Consider the following 20335-nt stretch of genomic DNA (forward strand, 5'->3'; position numbering starts at 1 on the left):
TCCTCGATCACTCACACATTTTTGCAAAGCTACCATGGAAGCTGAAAGGGTGTGTGTGTTTATCCCTCTAACAGGGATTCCCAGATTTATTTTTCTTTATTTTTCTCCCCCACCAACAAAAGGCCAGTGAGTTTGACAGCTGAGCTGAGATTCCAAGCTGGGTTTCCCCAAATCTAATAAGCTACCCCCAGCAAAACTCTCTCTTACATTCACATCAGTCCTATTCACAGATTATGTTTAAATAGACATACAATCTGCATACACTGCATACATGTACAAATCTGTAAGCATCTACAGTTCTTCACACATTCTGTTCAACATACGTACAGTAGTATACTTTCCATCCATCCTATGCATTTGAGGGACCTGTATCCAGCTTCATTTTAAAAATAAATACATGTACAGTCTTCACACAAAAACATACATGTATACAAACACCTCTGTGCATATACAACATGATGTCTCAATAGGCCTATTAGGAACAAAGGAAGCTGCCATATACTGAGTCAGGCCATCGGTCTATCTAGCTCAGTATTGTCTACACGGATCTCCCAGCCCTATCGGGAGATGCCAGGAAGGGAACCTGGAACCTTCTGCATGCACGCGTACAGATGCTCTTCCCATCTTACCGTGCTCACAGGTAGTCTCCCATTCAAGTGCAATCCAGGGCACACCCTGCTTAGCAAAGGGGACAATTCATGCTTGCTGCCACAAGACCAGCTCTCCTTCCATTGTTTCAAGTGGATGCTATATACTTACACTGCACCCCTCCCTGCTGATTTTTAATTTTAAGTACATTCCTGTTCCAAATGCAGTAGATTATGTTTCTCATGTAAGAATATAACGGACACACTGCAAGCACCTGCAAAATATGCATTGCATTAATTCTAATATAAGTCATTCTCCTTTCACCGAAACCATCAGGGCCTTCCCACAAGCCATCTTCAAGCAATAACACACCAAGAGCGTCTTTTCGATTGATTCATCTGATGCCGTAGGTTCTGGATCTCATTCTGAAGCACTGCAACTTCTTGCTGGAACCCTTCTCTTTGGAGCCGCGCCTGCTCCTGCGGGTGGCGGAGAAATGCAGAAAAAGTCATTAGGAGTTAAATGTTGCTTTAGCTATTGAAAGCACATATATCACACTTCTGTTATTCAAAGAAGTCCAAGATATCGCACAAGAAGTCCATAAAAAGAAAGACAAAGACCAAGCACACACATACAGCAAGAAGAGGAAGGAAATTAATCAAATTAATAAAGTGTGGCTGGGGATGATGGGACTTGTAGTCCAACAGCAGCTGAAGAGCCTCAGGTTGGTCACCCCTAGCATATGTGAACCAAAAGGGTCTTCAGAGTTCTCCCAAATGTCATCAGAAAGAGGGCCAGTCAGGGAGATCCACAAACCTAGGGGCAGCCACACTTCAGATTCAAAGTTAGGGGCATGTAGAAGGCTACACCATATTGCTGAGATAGGACAGAATCCAGCCACCTACAGCTGCCTCTTCTCAGGTGGTCACAGCATCCTAATCACAAAAGGTGTATCTGCAGAAAATAGAAAGGTACTTCCCTCCCTGCCTTTAAAGGGCCAATACACCTCAAACTTCCCCAGATGCTTAATGCTTCCACCACCTCTTTCTGCACAAACTCATATGCTTTTCCTTCATAACTACCTTGCTCGTTGCCTGCTAACTGAGCAAAGAGGCACCATTTCAAGTGGTGATTCTCTTATATTTTGCAGGAGGAAAACAACCGGCCCTATCCAGCCCCAGCACAGTATCCCTCCAGTGGTGGTTTCTGAGGGTGTCTACCTTAGTATTAATTATTATTATTATTATTATTAATTATTTTAAGTGTGAGCCCTTTGGGGGCAGGGAACCATCTTTGTTTTCTATATAAACCGCTTTGAGAACTGTTCTTGAAAAGGCAATATGTAAATATTTGTTGTAGCAGCAACTACGTTCGAAACATTATCCCTGGCCTTGACTGCAGCTTTGCTAAGCATTCTGAAAAGTTTAAAACTATCAGTCCTAGGGATTCAGATGCAGGGAGGGAACTGGCTTCCATCTGGTCATTCCTCCTTGCCTTTGGAGCTTTGCAGCTGATTCTGTAGATGATTACTTAGATGAACGCACTCCCTAGTAAGAGGCTGAGAGACTGCAGGCTTAAAAGTTACAGACATCTGGGAGTGGTGGAGGCAAGGTGGTAAGTCTCCCGCCCTCCCTCCCATCCTTGCAAAATGCTAAAGCTACCTGCTTTCCTGGAACTGGGAAAGAGAACCCAGGCATTCGGCTACAAACAGGGATACTAGTTTCTTCCACCACCACCCCATTTTTAAAAAAACCTTTTAAGTTCTTTATTTTTCTACCCCGCCAACAAAAGGATTCTGAAATAATTTTAAATAAAATTGCCCAACTGTCTCCCCCCACCACCACATTTTTCTCATAGATATTATCCTCAACATGCTTTCTGCTGGATACTTGAATGGTTTCCTTTCTCCCAAGTGTGCATCCATGCCTTGTGCAGACAAAAATGAGGGCCATTTCTAAAAATTTACTTCAGACAAACAAGAGCATCCATTCTGGCAGCCTTCGGCAGGCAAAATATACTATGGACATGACCTACTTTTTGCAAGACTATATTCACATTTTGCAAACACACACACACACACACACACACACACAGAGAGAAAGTGATGGGAGCTTTGAGCCCTATGAAGATGAGAATTCCAGTTATTCGTGTATTGTTGGTTACCCACCCCGAGCCCTTTGAACAAGGCAGTTTGTATATTCAAACATCCTTTTAAAGTAAATACAAGACATGGGGGAAGGGGAGGGTTGTTACCTGGAGCTTCTGGGTCAACACTTTCTCATGCTCAGCCAGCATCTTCTTCCGGTCCTCCTCCATCTTGGCCCACAGCTGTTTCTCATGCTCCTTGTAGCTCCTTTCCGCCTCTTGAGCCATCTGCTTGGCCTGTTCTCGCATTTGTCTTTGCAGCTGAGCTTCCCGTTCAGAGGCTTCAGCCTGGACCTTTTTCACTAACAAGAGAGAAAAACAACAACAAGGAAGAGACCCACATGTTAGCAGTGTTTCGAAGTCCTAGGAACTTGAGAGGCCCACAGAGTCCTCCAAACAAGGGTTCACCTTCAATCTCCTTTTCTTTGTCAGTGAGGGTCCGATCAGCCTGCAGGATGGACTGTGCTACTGTCTCCTTGGAGTTCAGGAACTCCTGCAGGGCCCTGGAAGCCTGAGTAGAACAGAGCAAGAGAGAGGCGGTTCACTTGATCTCGTGCTTTTTCTTCCAAAGCAGGAGAGCCCAACCAGTATTTCCTCTAACAGGGATTCCCAGATGTTGCTGACCACAACTCCCAGCATCCCAGCTGCAATAGCTTTTGCTTGGGGATTACAGGATTTGTAGTCAACAACATCTGGGAATCCCTGTAAGAGGGAACACTGTTCCCAACCTTGGGTCCCCAGATGCTGCTGGACTACATCTCCCACCATCCCCAGCCACAATGGCTGAAGGCTATTACCCATCACCCTTGGACAACGGGTAATACAACCTTGCAGAGTTGCTGGCCAACATACCATGAGTCCTTTCTCAGGCGCCAGATGATACTGCTTCAGCTTTTCCTCCCGGTCATCTAGGAATCTCTGGTAGCCACCAGGCACAGAGTAGCTCCCACGGCTGATCGTCTCCTCCAGATCCTCAAACAGCTCCATGAGCACAGCCTGGCAGCGATCCTGGGACGCCTGCTCATTCTGACGGCAGAGTTCCTCAAACTTTGAATGCAGCTGGTGCTATAGGGAAGAGAAAGAGACGCAGGTCTCACTGGTGCTTCCTAACCCAGAAACATCAGGGCTTCGAGTACGCAGCACTTCCACCAGAAGTTAGATTTCTCTGCCTTTCCTTCCTTGCAAGTAGCTCTGCTGAAGGGGAAGTGCTCCAGTCTGTCACTTCAAGCAGAAACCACTACAAGGAACACTGCAGGAATGTTACTATGATTTAAAATAAAATAATAATAATAATAATTAATAAAAGTAGCAGAAGCAACGGTGGTAGTACAGGTTGAACTGTCTATACGCGGCCCCAATAACCACAGTTCTGTGTACCCATGGTTAGGCAATTGACACCCGACCTCGGCACACCTGGACCCAAAAAAAGGCGTTAAATTCCACATATCCACGGATTCAGGGTGGCTGGAAATGACCTCCAAGGTCATTTTGAGCAAAGGAGCCATTCTGAGGCTCATTTATTTAAAAGCAATATTTTCCATGATTTTTCGCTGCAAAATGATGCCACTGGGACTTTGTGGGGGCACTGCTGGATGGATGGAGACCCGCGGAGCACTTTCCCCCTGTTTGTAGGGCCATTTTTCACTGTTTTAGGGCATTTTTACAACCTGCCGGAACCTAAATCCCCACACCAATTCCCAGTGCCCCAATGCTTCAGAATCCACAGTTGTAGCATGGAACAGAACCCACACAGATACCAAAGTCCCCTGCTGCAGCAGCAGCATGGCAGCACTGGCCTTCCTGGAACAAAACCCAGAAGTGGAGCCCCAGTGAGAAACCCCAGTAGAAGCTAGTTTAGGCAGCATTCACAGTTCCAGCTCTCCCTGCAACACATCCTGGGGCAGTGGGGTGAGGGAGTGAAGATGGTACAGACCTACCCCAGATCCTGGTCAGCAACTGGTTTCCCTGGAGGGCCATTCTGGGAAAGGAGCAAGAGGCCATGGGCCAGTGCCTCAACCAGTATTTCCTCTAACAGGGAATTCCAGATGCTGTTGACTACAACTCCCAGCTTCCCCAGCTGAGATGGCCTTTAGCTGGGAATTATGGGAGTTGTAGTCCACAATATCTGGGATTCCCTGTTAGAGGGAACACTGGCCTCAACCACCTGGAGCAGAGCCGCACCACCTCAGCCTTCCTGCAGATGTTGCACTACAGCTCCCACAATCCCTGACTATTGGCCACTGTGGCTGAGCTTGATGGGAACTGTAGTTCAGAAACAGCTGGACGGCCAAAGCTATGCAGCTCTGACCTAACACGTCCCACCTGTGACTTTTTCTTAACCCCATTTTCTTCAAAGTTAACAGCCACAAGGCCAGGCAGCATTGTGTGGTGGAGAGGACCAAATATTGCCCAGAGGACTCTTCTTTGAATACAGCCCAAGAGAGGGGAAGGCCTTGCATCCTATAACCTGTTGAAGAGCAGATGGAAGGAATGCCTGCATCCCATCCCCAACTCCCCTCACTTGGCAACAACAGAACCAACTTGTTGGTCCAGGAGCCCAAAGTGGCCAAGTCCACTACTGAAGAAAGACCTAATCCAGGTGGCCCACTCATCCTAATAACAGAGAGCCTGTCTACTGACACCTTGGCCTGTCAGATCCTGGATTTAAATTAATTAGAATTAAATGGTGGTCTCTTAAGAGGAAAGGCCTACATTCCAACCAGTCCTAGACAGAGACCAGATATGACATGGAACACTGGTTTTTAGACTGTGTTCCTTGGAAGCATTTCAGGCGCTCCTCAACGGATGGGTTCAGAAAAGGCAGACAAGCTAGCGCCTGAAAGATGGTTGGCCCACCACTCACCATCTTCCCTTGCAATGTCCTGATACTAGAAAGTGTTGGTTGTTTCTTCAGATATACATTCCGATTTCCTCTCGGAGCAATGAGAGGCACAACAGGCCTGGCCAGTATGCACCAAACACTGACAAAGAACATGCCCCAGAAGCTTCTAGAAGGTTCTGTAGTAGCAGACATGCAAGGGGTTCCACAGCACATGTATTGAGGAGGGAAAGCTTTTCTCTAACCACAGATAGCATGAAAGCACTGCCCTAGACAGAAGAGGATGCATATTCCATTCTCACTAAGGATATAGCCCCATACCCCCAATTGTCTTTGGTACTCTTGACCCTCATCCTTGAAGGTGCGGGCCAAGAACACTTTAATGGCTTCCTCTTCGCATAGCGCATGCAGTCGCAGCAGTTCCTCAACACTCTCTGTGGGCAGAGTTGACAGAAGCAGAACCATCTCGTCATAGCGCCGAAGAGCATCCTGCATGGCCGCAGAATTCTCGATCTGGGCCAAGGCCAGCACAGCGTTCTCTATGCAAGGGATGTCCCCACTCTGGATGGCATCCACATAGGTCACAGCCAGGCACCCCAACACTGCAAGGAAGAGAGAAGAATGCAAGTAGTCTCTTTTGATGTATGAAACTACCTTCAACGAATCCGGCCATTGGTCCAACAAGCTCAGTACTGTCTGCATCGACTAGTAGGACTTCCCCAGGATTTCAGATGTGGGTCTTTCCCAGACCTAAATGGTGATGCCAGGAGATGCAAGACCCCATGTCAGCACTGCCAGATATGCCTCTTAGGGGATGGGGCCATAGCTCAGTGGAAGACCATCTCCATGCTTTCATGCAGAAGGTCCCAGGTTCACTCCCTGGCAGCATCTCCCAATAGGGATTGCAGAGACTCCTGCCTGAAACCTTGGAGAGCCACTGCCAGTCATTGTACACAATACTGAGCAAGATGGACCAGTGGTCTGACTCTGCAGAAGGCAGTTTCCTATGTTCCTCTTTCATCTGGGATACTTGGTAAGCCCTTTCGCCACATCTTTCGCTACTGCCACTCACACGTCCCCGTCATCACATGTCCATTCTGGATCACTTTGGCTTGAGCGTTCTCATGAATATAGCGGCAGAAACGGCATGCCTCCTCTAGGAAGTCAGGGTTCAGGTTCTCCTCAGGTAGATCATCCAGGTACTCCAACTTTTGGCGTGAGGCCGGGCGGTCAAAGACAAAGCACTTGCGGTTGGGGAAGTACTGCCGTAAGCATTTCTTGGCAAGGTCCTGCTTCTCAGGGGCGTCTAGGAAAGAATCACACACATCCTCACGAACGGACCCAGATGCTGGGGAACTGGTCTCTCCCATGCCCAATTCCCTGCTCCAGAAGACATTAAGAGGCCCTCCAGAGTGTGTGGGACAAGGAGGGTGCTAGACCTGTCTTTTCAAGTAGCAGCCGTTTAGCCCAGTGGGAATTAAATACTCTCCTGTACTGCCTATGCTGCTAATGTAATGGGAAGCATATCACTCCTGTTTGTTTCAGTGGCTGACATCCTAACTAAGAGCTTCTGGAACAATGTTCTGTTTGGCAAAGCTGTTGCTCCAGCTACTTGTGCTAAATCCACAGCTTGTGTTCCAGACTATTGTTGCGCTACTGCAAACAAGATTGTGCACCTGCATGCAACAGCAACAGGTCTCATGGGTGTTAAATGGAGCTTTTGCGCAAGAGTGCAATTGTGCAAATCCTTGGGAATTTTAGGGCAGTATGAGATCTTCCATCAGCACCACTTTGCTCATTAGGCAAGCACTTTGTTAGGCAGGGTGCCGGCCAATGTGTATGAACCTTCCAAGATGAGTGGTTTCACTACTCATCTCATTGTTGGAGTAAAGGACTGCTGCTTGAGAGAGAAAGAGAGAGGCAAATGTACCCTGAATGACTGAATGCCATTTTTCCTGCTCTTCCCTCTCCTGCCCCGCCCAGAAAGGTGTGTCCTAGGACCTCCCTGGTGTCTTGGATTCAGCCCTCAACCTGCTGAGCACTAGATTTAAGCAACAAGGCCTAATCACTCAGACTGGTTCCCACCAGCACCTTTGGTTCTCTCCAAGGCAAACTCCAGATATTCGTCCTCGGAGATGGGGCGTCCATTCAACTTCAGCTGCAGTGTGAAATCACGCACAGCCCAAATGAAAGTTGGAAAGAACCAGATAAAGTCGTCAGGCATCCCATCGTTTTTGTCACAACTCTGTCCAGCTGAGGCCTTCACCTTGATATGCTCAGTCAGTTCAGTCACATAGCTGGAATTGGGCTGAGGAAAACTGCTTGAGCTGCCCAGAGAACAATTGTGATGAGGCAGCCAACAACAGATGACAATAGATCCCCCAGCCCAGGCCAATAACCACTCAGTTGCCCCTTGTCTGTCAGATGCATACTTTATTAGACTTTAATGTGTTGCTTTCTTTGAGCATATTGTAGATATGTAGAGAATTCTACATATTAGATATTAGAACACGAGAACGTAATGGAGACTTCTCAGCATGCTCACCAAGCTACAGTTCTGCTCCCTAGGATCCTTGGAGGAGGAGAGAGGGGGTCATGATCGACAGTCTAGGACAAAACCAATGCCAGTTCGTAGCACAACTAGGCCCAAATCTTCTATCCCAGTGGTTCCTAACCTAGGGGAGAGATGTTGCTGAACTACAACTCCCATCAGCCCCAGCTACAATTTATTATGGCTGGGATTGATGGGAGTTGGAGTTCAGCAACCTCTGGAGGCCCCCCAGGTTGGGAGCCACTGTTCTATCCCATGTTACACTGTTGAAACATTCCTAAATATCAGGGTAAACACATCTGCCCTATTAGTTCAACAAAGACTATAGTCTCTCAAGGGAACTGTAGTTCTGTTTGAGTGTCAGAGAGAACTGGGACTTCCTCTGAGAGAATCCTAATTCCCGGCCCCTCCCTCACAAACAAACAAACTACAGTTCTCAGAGTATGCTGGGGAAAACCAGCCCAGCTCTGCTGCTACAGAAGCCTTTTTAACTGACATCATAAATGCTCTCCAAGTTTCCACGACTCTGCATTTTGCCACAGTTACATCTAACAGCTGTAGAGGCCTCTTTACTTTCAGAGTAAGACTGAATCTGCACGTTCACCTGCCTCACTGAAGCTCACCCTCTTTTCCTAGGTGTTTTACTCTCTAATATGCTTGCAGATGTATGTACAAGATCGCAAACCTCCAAAGAGCAGTGTCTTTCTCCATTCTTGTTTTATTACAACACATCTTTCCTATCTCACCTCCTATTGTTTATTTCCGCCCCACCCACCCCCACCCCTCTTTTTAGAGTGGTTTTTAATTTTGAGATATTTTATATAAAACAGCTTAGGCCTCTGTTGGCAAGGAAGAGATGCATATTTAAAAACCCTATCAAAAAAGAATCTCCTAATCCACCACACATTCTGAATTCCATTAATTAATTAATTAAAAATTATATAATATAAACCTTTATAAAAATAAATTTTAGCTCTATGAACACCTTCGTTTGACATCCCTCATTTCAAGGCAGTGGGCCTCACTTAAAGAGTTCCCCTCATTTTAAAGGGGCCAAAGCATTCTTCACAGAACACATCATTATCCCAAAGGGCTCACAATCTAAAAAGAAACACACCAGCAGCAGTCACTGGAGGTACTGTGAAGATAGTAGGATGCTTTACTCACCCAGATCCTACTAGCAAGACTTTTCAGAGAAGGATACTGTAGTTTCTCCAATGCATAGTTGTCAATGATGCCCATGCTGTTGTAGACAAAGGTACTGCTAAGCAGAACCGACAAGGCAAATATCCACGAGTCGTTTTTAACATTGCTCTGCAAAGAGGAATACAGGTGATCGGCATGGAACTCTGGTGCAACAAGATGCTGAAATGGCACTTAAGATTCCACTTTATAAGAAACGCATCCTGATAGTTCCTTCCTGTTGCTCTTGCTATTTATTTCTTTAGACAGAACCATCTGTCTGCTTTAAAACTCATGGGTAGCTAGGTTAAGCCATTCGAAAAAGCCCCCAAAGCCACAGTCAGCTAGAACTGGACCAAGCAAAATGACACAAACTCTGAAGCAAACATTGGAGCATTCAAAAAGTTGGATGTTAAGAAAAGCAGAAACAAGAGAAAGGTTACAGTTGAGCATAGTGTAGAGGCCTTCAAAGTCTGAAACTTATAACATTTTTCAGATGAAGAAATGGGAGGAAAAATAGAAGTGGGGAGAGAATATGCCATTATTTCATGTATAGTTCCTTAAGGTTAGGAAGAATACCATATGGGACCTAGGAGGAGATGTTGATGATGATGATGATGATGATGATGATTAGAGAACAAAAGAAGTTCTCAAAGTGGTTATAGAAAAAGAACTGTCCGTTCCCTGTTCAAAAGGGCTCACAATCTAAAATGAAACATGAGACACACCACCAGCTGCCACTGGAAAGACACAGTACTGGGGTTGGATATGGACAGTTGCTCTCCCACAGTTAAATCTAAGAAAGCCACCACTCTAAAAAGGTACCTCTTTGTCCAGTTAGCAAGAGTTGGGCCACAGGCTTCAACGGAAGAAAGGGGTTTTGAGAAGGGATAGAGGTATCAAGGAGGCATTCTGGAGGTGGTTCCAGGCATAAGGGGCAAGAACCTGGAGTCTTTTATTTATTTGATTCATTTTTACATTTATATTCTGCTCGTCCATCAAGGAGCCCAGAGCTCTATTCATGGTTACGCCAATCCTCACAACAACCCCATGGAGAAGGCTGAGAGATACATGACTGGCCCAGAATCACCCAGTGTACGTCATGGCCAGATGGGGATCTGAACTCGGGTCTTCCCAGTCCTAGTTCAACACTCTAACCCCTACGCCATGCTGGCTCTTTTGAGGGAGCAGGACACTTTCAGATGCCTGAAAGTAGCAGAACTGGATGAGTTAAGGTCACAGTGTCAGGATATGAGAGCAGAGAGATTGGTGGGCAGGGTGTGTGTGCACAGAGAGTTTTAAAAGTAAGGATGAGAAGTGTATGAAGGATCTGAGAGCAGACAGACAGGGAACCAATGCAGAGATTGATGAATGTATTCAGAACAATTAAAGGTAGATTCATTCTCCCAACTCACCCTGGAGTATCTCCCAAGAGCCTCCTGCTAACATGAGAGCAAACCAGAATCCTGGTATGTTCCTGCAGGTAAAGTCTCCATGGCAGCCTATCCTGGCCAGCATCTCCCTGGCCTTCACTCACCTTCCGAACATCACCTAGGCCTTCTGTGTCCAACAGCACCAGGGTGTGGCCTTGCTTTTTGGGGTGAGGAAGGCACCACATCCAAATGCCTTTGGTGTTCGCTTCCACTGTAGGGCCCAGAGAGAAACCTGTAGGGGCCACAGATAAGAAGCAGGAGCTCAGCTTGGAGGAATTGGCTCTCCAGATCTTGCTGAACTACAATCATCCTCAGTCACAATAATAACTTGTGGCTGGGAATGATTGGAGTTGTGGTCCAACAACAGCTGAAGAATCAAGGCTGCCTATCCCAAGGTATTCCCACAGTGTGAAAATCACAGATTGTAGCCAGCAGGAGAAGCTGCAGAGGAGTTAAGCTCTCCACTTGATAGCAAAGTATATGCATCTCCTGCATTCTCACCTCTGCTCTTTCCTGCCAGCCTGTTCATGAGGTAGGACTTGCCGGTGCGGTACAGCCCCACGATGGCCACCACCACCACGGGCTCCTGGATGTTCTGCAGGATACTCAGGGCTTTCTGGCTGACCTGTAGGTTCTCGCCAGGCTTGTTCTCGATCAGGCACATTGGCCCTTCCATGATGCTTGACTGAGCCCTACTAGGGACAGCACAGGAAGGAGACGACGAATGCTGAGGAACCTGCAGGGACAGAAAGCCGAGCAAAAAGAGGAGGGCGCCATGAGGTTTTGCAATCAGGATGCTGCTGCCACTAAAAATGGCTGGGAATGATGGGAGTTGTGGTCCAGCAACAGTCGGAGAGCCCTAGGTTCTGTTTCGGGTGGTCTCTTGGAGGATGAGATATCTGCAAGGATACTAAAATCCCAGAAGTTCAAAAATAAAGAGCAATGTGGTCAGAAATGAAAAAAAGTTACTCAAGGGTCAATGCATGATTCAAATTATCATGGTCTTGCCAGTGAGAGCTAACATCTGGTGTGGTTGCTCCACATAATAAAGAGAGGAATGTTCACAGGACAGGTCTCTTCAAACCTGGCCAGTCATTGAAAATGGGTCCATGGAAAGAACAGTGGGTTATGTGAAGATCCCTCCCTTGAACTGTGTGCCTTCCTAGTTCAAAATATCCAAGGTCCCCCGCACACTGGAAAAGGGAGACCCAGTGAGTTAAGAATGATGCTTTTTGCTTGGAAGGGGCCATTGGAGACCATAATCTGTGGCCTGCTGCACCAAAGGGGACCTGGGTGCTGTACCTTGACGAAAGTTTAGGGAAAGCTCATAGCTCAGTGGCAGAAAACATGCTTTGTCTGTAAAAGGTACCAGGTTCAATTCTTGACATCTACAGTCAAGAGTGCTCAGATGGGAATTTCTAGCTACTTTCCGTAGGCTTATGAGATCACCCAGCATTCTATGTGTGTGTCCATGTGTTCGTCCCCTACTATCAACTTCGCAACACCTGGACCAATATGAACCAAATCGGTACAGTTGTAGGTACACGTAAGGACACCTCAACGGCATAGTCTGTGATGATGTCATCCACCCCAACTCAAGATGGCGGACGTGTAAACATCCGATCCACAAGTGGGCTAACTTGTGGACTGCCTAACCGATTTGAACCAAATTTAGTTCAGTTGCAGGGATACTGAAAGGAAAGTAGCCAGGTTAGTTCTTACTAGAATTTACATAGAGCCATTTGTGTGCAGTGATTAAGGAGGTGAAGGTTTTCTTGGCATAGGCAGTCAAAAATGTGTCTTCCAAGTGGCTTTGTGCCCCAGGTATGCTTAATGCCAGATGTCTCAAAATAACCAAGGGTTTATGCAACCTGTCGTTCTCCCTGCCCCCACTTACTGTTTGCCTTCTTCATTTCATTTTCCAACCACATCAGCCAAGTAAAGTGCTTCCCTCTTCCCAAAGGAGCCTGGGAAAGTAGTTCTACAAGGACTGCCTATGCCAAGAAAACCTTCACCTCCTTAATCACCACACACAGATGGCTCTATGTAAATAAATAGAAGGAAAGCAAGAAAAAGGTGGTGTCCTAAGGGGCAGTGGCTCCAACGAACCTGTTTAACCGTTGCATGGATAAAGTTGTACCATGTCGGCTCCATTCCTATCACATTATGGCCTGTACTTTGCAACTGTTTGGGGCACAGATGGCTACCGAGACATCTCAGACTCATACAACAGGCATCTTCTTCTGCACCCCGCAAATCCTACGTATTTTCCCATCCAAAGGATCCCAAACTGTATATAGCTCTTCACCTACCTTAGTTTCTTGTGCAGAAGGCTGGGAGATTCTGGGAGTCTCTTTTTGCGCTGGGGCTCCCTGAAGAGGATCTATCACAGGCTCCGGAAAATTCTCATAGCCTTCCTGCTGGAATGTTCAAATGACATTAGCTTCATTTCCACTTCCATCCTCCACTCAGGTCTTTTCTGGAAAGTTCTAACAAGGGCTAGTTTCAAGCATGACTGCCCAAATGCATGTTGTGCTATTTGCATAGATATGTCAATATTGTCCATGCAAGACAGAGCATGGAAATCAGCCATTTTAAATATGATAAATAAATATTAAAACATAAAAACAGCAGCAGCACTTTGTCAGACTTGGGTCCCCAGATGTTGTTGGACTACAACTCCCATCAGCCCCTGCCACCATGGGGTTCTATCTTGCTGGGTCCCCTGCTAACTGGATGAAGAGACGCCTTTTAAGTGGTGGTTTTCTTATATTTAATCAGAGGTAGAGGACCTGTATCTCTTCAGTCCAGCACAGAGTCTTTTTAAAAGATTGTAGCCCCTTTGGGACAGAGAACAATCTTCTTATTTCCTTTGCTATGCAAACCAGTTTTTGAACTTTTGTCTTGAAAAATTGTATATAAATATTAATAGAGAGATAATAAAAAATTATTAGATAATAAAAAATAAATAATAAGGCATGGACTGACAACAACGTCACCTGGATTCTCCAGAAAAAACAAGCCAGCAAACGAGAGAAATTTCAGGCCAAACTGCTAATGTGGAAGAATACTGTGGAAGCAACATCAACAGCAGGAGAGAGGGCATGCCTTTATCTCTGGCCTGTGGGCTTCCCAGAGGCCACTGTGTAAAACAGGATGCTGGACTAGATAGGCCTTGGGCCTGATCCAGCAGAGCCGTTCTTATGCTCTTATCATTTTGTAACTGTATTAACACCTCGGGCGAACCCAATTTTGCCTCATGACCTACCCATATGAATGCTACCTCTGCGTCACCACAGATGTCGCTCATGAGGATTGGTTCATCCCGAGACAACACATCCACAATCCGCTCCAGCAAACCAGACAAAACTAGAAGGCAAAAGAGCAAATCGCCATAGGGTGTATATCTACTGATGCAACTCTGTTACAATCTACTTAGCATTTTTATTTTTATCTTTAACTTATTGCTTTATTATTGCCACTGCAGAGCAGGTGAGCTTGCCGGTCAACTGGAAAAAGGAAGAAGAAAGGAAACGGGGTCCACGGAATGGAAAAGCAAAAACAATGGAAAGAAACCCGTGGACAAAAGAAATAATAAATGCAATAAGGATTGAATTTATTATTTCTTTTGTCCACGGGTTTCTTGCCATTGGTCAACTGGAAAAAGCATCCCAGCTGCACACTGCAAAATACATAAGCCAGTGAAAGATCAGGAAAAATGGATACTGAAAATAACTCTATATCAGCTGTATTAATTATAATAAGATGCAGCAGCAGCAGCAGCAGCAGCTCAGGGTTACTCCAGACAACAAGCATAATGCCCAATTTCCCCTCATTTATTTCTAAAGTGAGAGGGGAACGGAGAAGCAATTGGGAAAACCTCCAAGGCGGGTGCACAATTCACCACCACTACCCCAACATCCATCAGATGCTTATTGAGACAACAGTGTAGCTTGAGCAGGATAGGGCTGGCCCAAGCTCCACCCCCAGTGCCTGAGGTGATACAGCAAGGTGCCAACTCCCACTGTCCTGGCAGTCACCACTACACCATCGCTGCCACCACCTCCTTGCTAGATTTTAGAAAGGAAGAACAACCATGGAGAAGAAGAGTGACGGCCTAGAGTGTCCCCCAGGAGACATTTTAGGCTGCCACGCCTCTCCTCAATATCTCACATGGAGCAAGAGGAGGGCGGTGGTAGTGGTTGGCATGACCTTGGGGAAGGGGGAGCACTAGTCAGAGGTGGTCTGAGATGGCCCATGGAGGCAGCCAGTGGGCAAAGGTTGCCTGCCCTCACCAACCCAACATCTTCATCAGCCTCACGGATGAGCCAGTCCCGGGCCTTGAAGATGCCTCCACACCAATCACGTGGCGGCTGTCAAAACTTCCCTCACCTTCCCCGTTGACTAACGTGTTTCCCAGGAACGTCTTTGGTCCCTTGCTCAAGATATATTCTCTGAACAACCCAAGCTGCCTCTGGAAGACAGGATGCAGCAGGTCTGAGGAGAAGATATCCTCATCCTCCCCATCCACATGTGGGGAATGGAAGCAAAAGGCCTTCCGAGCGGGAAATAACCTCAGTATGAAGTTGGCTGGTGTGTCCTCCAAAGCTGAAAGTGGAACATAGAAGAAGGGATGCTTAATGCCGGATGCCTCAGAATAACCAACGGTTTTTGCAACCTGTCCTGCCCCCCACTTACCATTTGCCTTCTTCCTTTCATTTTCCAACTATGTTAACTAAGTAAAGTGCTTCCCTCTTCCGAAAGGAGCCTGGGGAAATCGTTCTGCAAGGAGAAATTCTTCTTCCCTTGTTTCCCCCTATTTCCATTTCCCTCTGGAGTGTTTTCGAATGTAAGCTCCACAGGGCAATAAGGACCCATCCTCTTGTAATTGACCAATATTCTCAACAAACTACAATTTCCAAGATGCTTTGAGGGAAGCCACAACAGCTACATTTGCAGAAACATATACCAAGTTATAGCACAACTATGCTATGTTGGCCAATTAGGTTTTCCTCTTTTGCTGAGACTCAGTGCAGGAGATTGTCATTTAATGCCTCCTCTTCCTTTTCTTAAAGGCCTGAAGACTAAATGAAATCAAATAGTAGCCGTGGTCTACCTTGCAAGACTGTTAAGGACTACCAAGATAAGATATGTGAAGCACTGTAAATGAATACACAAAGAGCAAGTCTTAACTTTGCTTTTTTCTCCATACATTCCTACCGTCACTCATCTATGCCTACTCCCTTGGCCTGCCTGGTTTCCGAATTCCACAAACACTGCAAGATTAATTCTGTACAGAGTATACAAATGTGCAGCTTTGGCAGCAGCACCCTTGTTCTGCATAATATATGCTTAGTGCAGGATCTGAGGTACTTGTGGGAACAAAATTTGGGAACATGGGGGTATAACACAGACAGGTTGGGTCACAGCAGGAACCTGGGGCTTGACATGGGAACTCAGGACTCTCTTCCCCACCTGGAAGAAGCAAAGGGAGAAAGGATTATGAAAGTCCACCTGCAGGGGAGGAGAGGAGAGTGTCCATGTTGTTGTCCGTGGCTTGTAGCATCTCTTCCCAGCAGAAATCCGAGGTCACATTGCGAAGGCACCATGCAAACTCAGGCAGTATGCTACTAAGCAGGAAACTGTTCTCCAAAGGACAATCCTCCAGGACATGCACCTTACTAGGCAGTTCTGTCACATATCTACAAGGGAGGCTAGTAAAGGAACTAAGGTAGCAACATTTCCAGAAGGCAGGGCATGAGCCTTTATACCATCCCTCCAGGACTTAGAATAATAGAGTCAGGAAGGACCTCGGAAATCTTTTAGTCCTGCTCCGTGCAGGAAACTGCTCCAGCATCCCTGGCGGATGGCCGACCCACCTCTGTTTGGAAACCTCCCATGAAAGAGAGCCTCCCCCATTGCATGAGGCAGGACACACTGGGGTACGAACTTGCAAACAGCCCCACAGTTGGCAGCAGTGTGGCGGAAATGGCTGGCTTGGTGGTGAACAGAACAAGAAGCTCTCGGAAGGATACATCAGTCTGTCAAGCTCCTTCTGGAGGTCTCCATCTCCACTGGTGTTATATATGAAGACGTTGCTAAGCAGAACATCCAAGAGGAAGAGTTTGAAGAACACAGCCTTCTCGTCCTGCCATGGCATAAAAACAAGCCTCAGAACCCATCTAGATCATTTGTAGAGTTGCCAACTTTTCAACCAGCCCATGTAATCAGCCAATGTCAATATGGTCTGTCCCACATTTGAGAAGGGTCCTACCTTCTCCACTTGCTCCGGAAGGCCTTGTGTATCCAGCAACACCAGGGTTTCACCAGGCTTCGTAGGGTGCTGTAAGCACTGCAGCCATATTCCGGGAACAGGACAGAAGGCTGTGGAAAGAGGAGATGGAGGCGTATGTAGAAGGCATTCAAGAGGGACCCAAAGAAGGGGAGGAGCACTCACCTTTCTCCTGCCCTGCTAGCTGGTCCATGAGAAAGGATTTCCCAGTCCCCTTGGGCCCAAAGATAGCCACGACATGGAGGGGGCCATCGAGGGTCCTGAGGAGGGACAAGCCTCCTGGATTCACCCGGAGGATGCTGCAATCAGGCGACAGCTCCACCAGCAACACCGGCTCTGACATCCTGGCAGGAAAAGTTAAAATGAAGCAAGAACGGTAGCATGAAACAGAACAGCTTTCTGTATTGACTGTTAATGCATTTTCCAGTGTCATATAAATCTACTCTTAAGAATGCATGAAGCCGATATTGGACTCATTGTCATCTATCTATCCCAGAACTGTTTTCTTTGGTAGTGACTCACATGTATCTGCCTGAGGCCTTGGAATTCCCCCAAGTGCTTTTTATCTCTGGATATTTATTTATGTAAGAGAAAGTATATTAGCCTTCTGTCCTGTTTGCAAGCAGATTAATTATTACGGTGCAACAGGGTAGTTCACCCATGTCTTCTATAACACCTAATAAAAATCTCCAGTTTACAAACTAATGAAGATAAACAAATAAAAACCACAATAAAAACAATTAAAATTGAAACGCCCGGTTGAAAAGATGTGTCTTTAAAGCTCTCTTGAAGATAACGCCCTCTCGAAGATTAGCAGAGAGGGCGAGCCTCGTATTTTGCCTAGGGGCGCATTGCAAAGCATGTGGAAGAGCTGGCTCCAGGAGATGGATCTTGCTCATGGAAAGCCAGAAGAAACTAGGGATTCCGAATCTCCCGGCACACAACCTTAGGCGTGCTGACTTAGAAAGAAACCACACGTTTCGATAACAACTGCGCCTCCGTCAGGCGTGCCACACAATTGCAGCCGCGGCTTCCTTCCTTCTCCAATATACATACACACAGAGACTTCCGTCTGCCGCTTCTACCCTGCCCGGACTCTGTCCCCTCTCTCCATTCTCAGCCGGCGAAGGAGGAGTTTAAAAAAAAAAGGAAAGCGTAGCAATCCGTTGCTCGAACCTGATTCTCTGGGGCGACGATCCGGGCGGAGTGTAGACACAAGCTGGTGGGGGAAAGACCCCAGCAAAGAAGCGGAGGCGGCAGAAAAGGCCCGGCGAAGCAGGAGCGCTCCGGCAAACTCAGCCGGCTCTGTGCAGCGAGGCTGCGGGAGTTTCACTTTCACTTTCGCCTGCTGCAGCGCGGCTGTTTGGGACCGTGTCTCATTTCCTCTGCTTTGAGAAGCGGGGCCGGGAAAGGCGCTGGGCGTGGCGGGCTCGGTTCTTGACGGTGCCTTGGGAACACGCTTTTCCCAAGCGCCGTGTTCGTTCCCCACTTGACCAGATGATGAGAAATTCTAGCGCCGCTTTACGGAAGGTGGGTGGGGGTTGGTGTTTTGCCAACCGGGGGTTCTCTTCCGTCAGCTTCCTCCCCTCTTGCTGTTTTCAGACGTTCTAGTATAGCTGTATCTGGAGAACTGGGGGCTACGTTTTCCCAAAGCGCCCACCCCGGGGGGTGGGGGGAGGCTGGAAAAGCAGGGTGGCTTTAGGGTTGCGGGGCCCAGATGGAGAAAAACGCCAGTATCCATCACCAAAAAAGTGGAACTATATATTACACACACACACACCCCCCACCAAAAAAAGTCTCCACTTTTGCATAAAATTTGCAGACGTTACTAGTATTATATATGATTTAAAGTGGATAATTTGAAAATAAATACAGCTCCCCACTGTGACACTGATGACCAGGTGAGCTGCATGTCTCCTACAAGACCAGGAGAGCTGGTCTTGTGGTAGCAAGCCTGACTTGTCCCCTTAGCTAAGCAGGGTCTGCCCTGGTTGCATAAGAATGGGAGACTAGAAGTGTGAGTACTGTAAGATATTCCCCTTAGGGGATGGAGCCGCTCTGGGAAGAGCAGAAGTTATCAAGTTGCCTCCCTGGCGGCATCTCCAAGATAGTGCTGAGAGAGGTTCCTGCCTGCAACCTTGGAGAAGCCACTGCCAGTATGTGAAGACTGGTCTGACTCAGGATATGGCAGCTTCCAATGATCCTGTGTCTGCCATCTAGGGACAGAGTTCTCAAGGCCCCTGCTTTTTAGCTGTACATCCATCTCTTGCTTAGGTTTACTGTCCTCCTCCCCCAGGGGTCCCGCAGGCTACTTTCCACAGCTGGCCAGCAACTTCACCTCTTGGCTTGAGGCAGGGCAGCCAGCTAGCTACCGAGCCAGCCTCTTTGCATGCTGGCGTAGTGGTGCGTGCACGGTCTCCCACTCGCTTGCTGTTCTCTATGGCTACAAACATTTATATACCCCTTTTCAACAGAAGGTTTCACAATGGTTTGCAAAGAAAACTAAACAATAAGATGCTCTCCTGTCCCCAAAGGACTCACAGGCTAAAAAGAAACAAGAGAATACTAGCATCAGCCACTTAAGGAATGCAGTGCTGCTGGGGTTGGTCTCCCCATGATAAATAGAAGATAATCTCTTTTAAAAGTGCCTTTTTACTCAATAAGCAGGGGTTGCTACTGAGTAAAGTTAGTAAAGTTAGTTAGCTAACTGCTAACTTCTCGCCACCGACACCACATGAACGAAGAATGCTGCACCTGTCGGGTCCCCCATCCATGCTCCTGCATCACTGGCTCTGCAACCTGCCACTAAAGTAGAACCTCCACTCTGGCTTCCCCATCGGATGGATAGTCAGTAAGATGCTGGCAGGGGAAGAGAAGCTGCTCATGAAGACCAAAGTGTTCTGAGCAATCAAAATCTTTCAGCTGCTCCCCCAAACTTCAGACACCACAACACATTGCCAAAAAAAAGTTGTTTGCCCTCCAAAATAGTCTCTCTTCCTCTTGCAGAAATGTCATTTGCTTCCCAAAATAGTCATGTGTCTATAGAGGACACGCAACAAGCCAACTAAAGAGCTTTATAAAGTCCCTAGTGGGCATCCATAAGTAGCTTGTCTCCTGCTGCGCCATTTCTGTTCAAAAATCTAATATGTGGGGTGCAGCTTGCCCACCCACAAATGCACTTTGCCCCTTCTGTGCCCCTCAATTTTTTTCTGGTCCTGCCATGATAGGGGGGATCCTAAGGACAGAGATTCAGCCTACCCCATCCTAGGAGAGGGCTGGTGAAGAAGCCGCAGAGAGGAACTTTA

The 20335-nt window shown here is 47.0% G+C and overlaps 1 protein-coding gene across 3 annotated transcripts; it reads right to left on the reverse strand.

Annotated features, from left to right (window-relative positions):
- Positions 1-54: 54 nt before the first annotated feature.
- LOC128333306 (guanylate-binding protein 1-like) lies at positions 55-18513 on the reverse strand. 3 transcript variants are annotated; one of them, XM_053268663.1, is made up of 18 exons: positions 18207-18513; positions 17196-17374; positions 17013-17122; positions 16774-16886; positions 16253-16440; positions 15131-15346; positions 14007-14107; positions 13051-13155; positions 11240-11474; positions 10843-10970; positions 9328-9437; positions 7664-7869; positions 6645-6878; positions 5894-6174; positions 3586-3798; positions 3142-3244; positions 2842-3035; positions 55-1067 (listed from the first exon to the last, which is right to left on the reverse strand). In XM_053268663.1, exons 2-18 carry the CDS (start codon positions 17371-17373, stop codon positions 945-947), a joined length of 2838 nt encoding a protein of 945 aa, XP_053124638.1. In that variant the 5' UTR covers position 17374; positions 18207-18513; the 3' UTR covers positions 55-944. The 3 variants fall into 3 exon arrangements, with proteins under 3 accessions (XP_053124638.1, XP_053124637.1, XP_053124639.1); XM_053268662.1 differs by having other exon boundaries at positions 13051-13158; XM_053268664.1 differs by lacking the exon at positions 13051-13155.
- Positions 18514-20335: the final 1822 nt, after the last annotated feature.

Source organism: Hemicordylus capensis, chromosome 7, assembly GCF_027244095.1.
Source record: "Hemicordylus capensis ecotype Gifberg chromosome 7, rHemCap1.1.pri, whole genome shotgun sequence".
In the NCBI taxonomy this organism is placed as follows: domain Eukaryota; kingdom Metazoa; phylum Chordata; class Lepidosauria; order Squamata; family Cordylidae; genus Hemicordylus; species Hemicordylus capensis.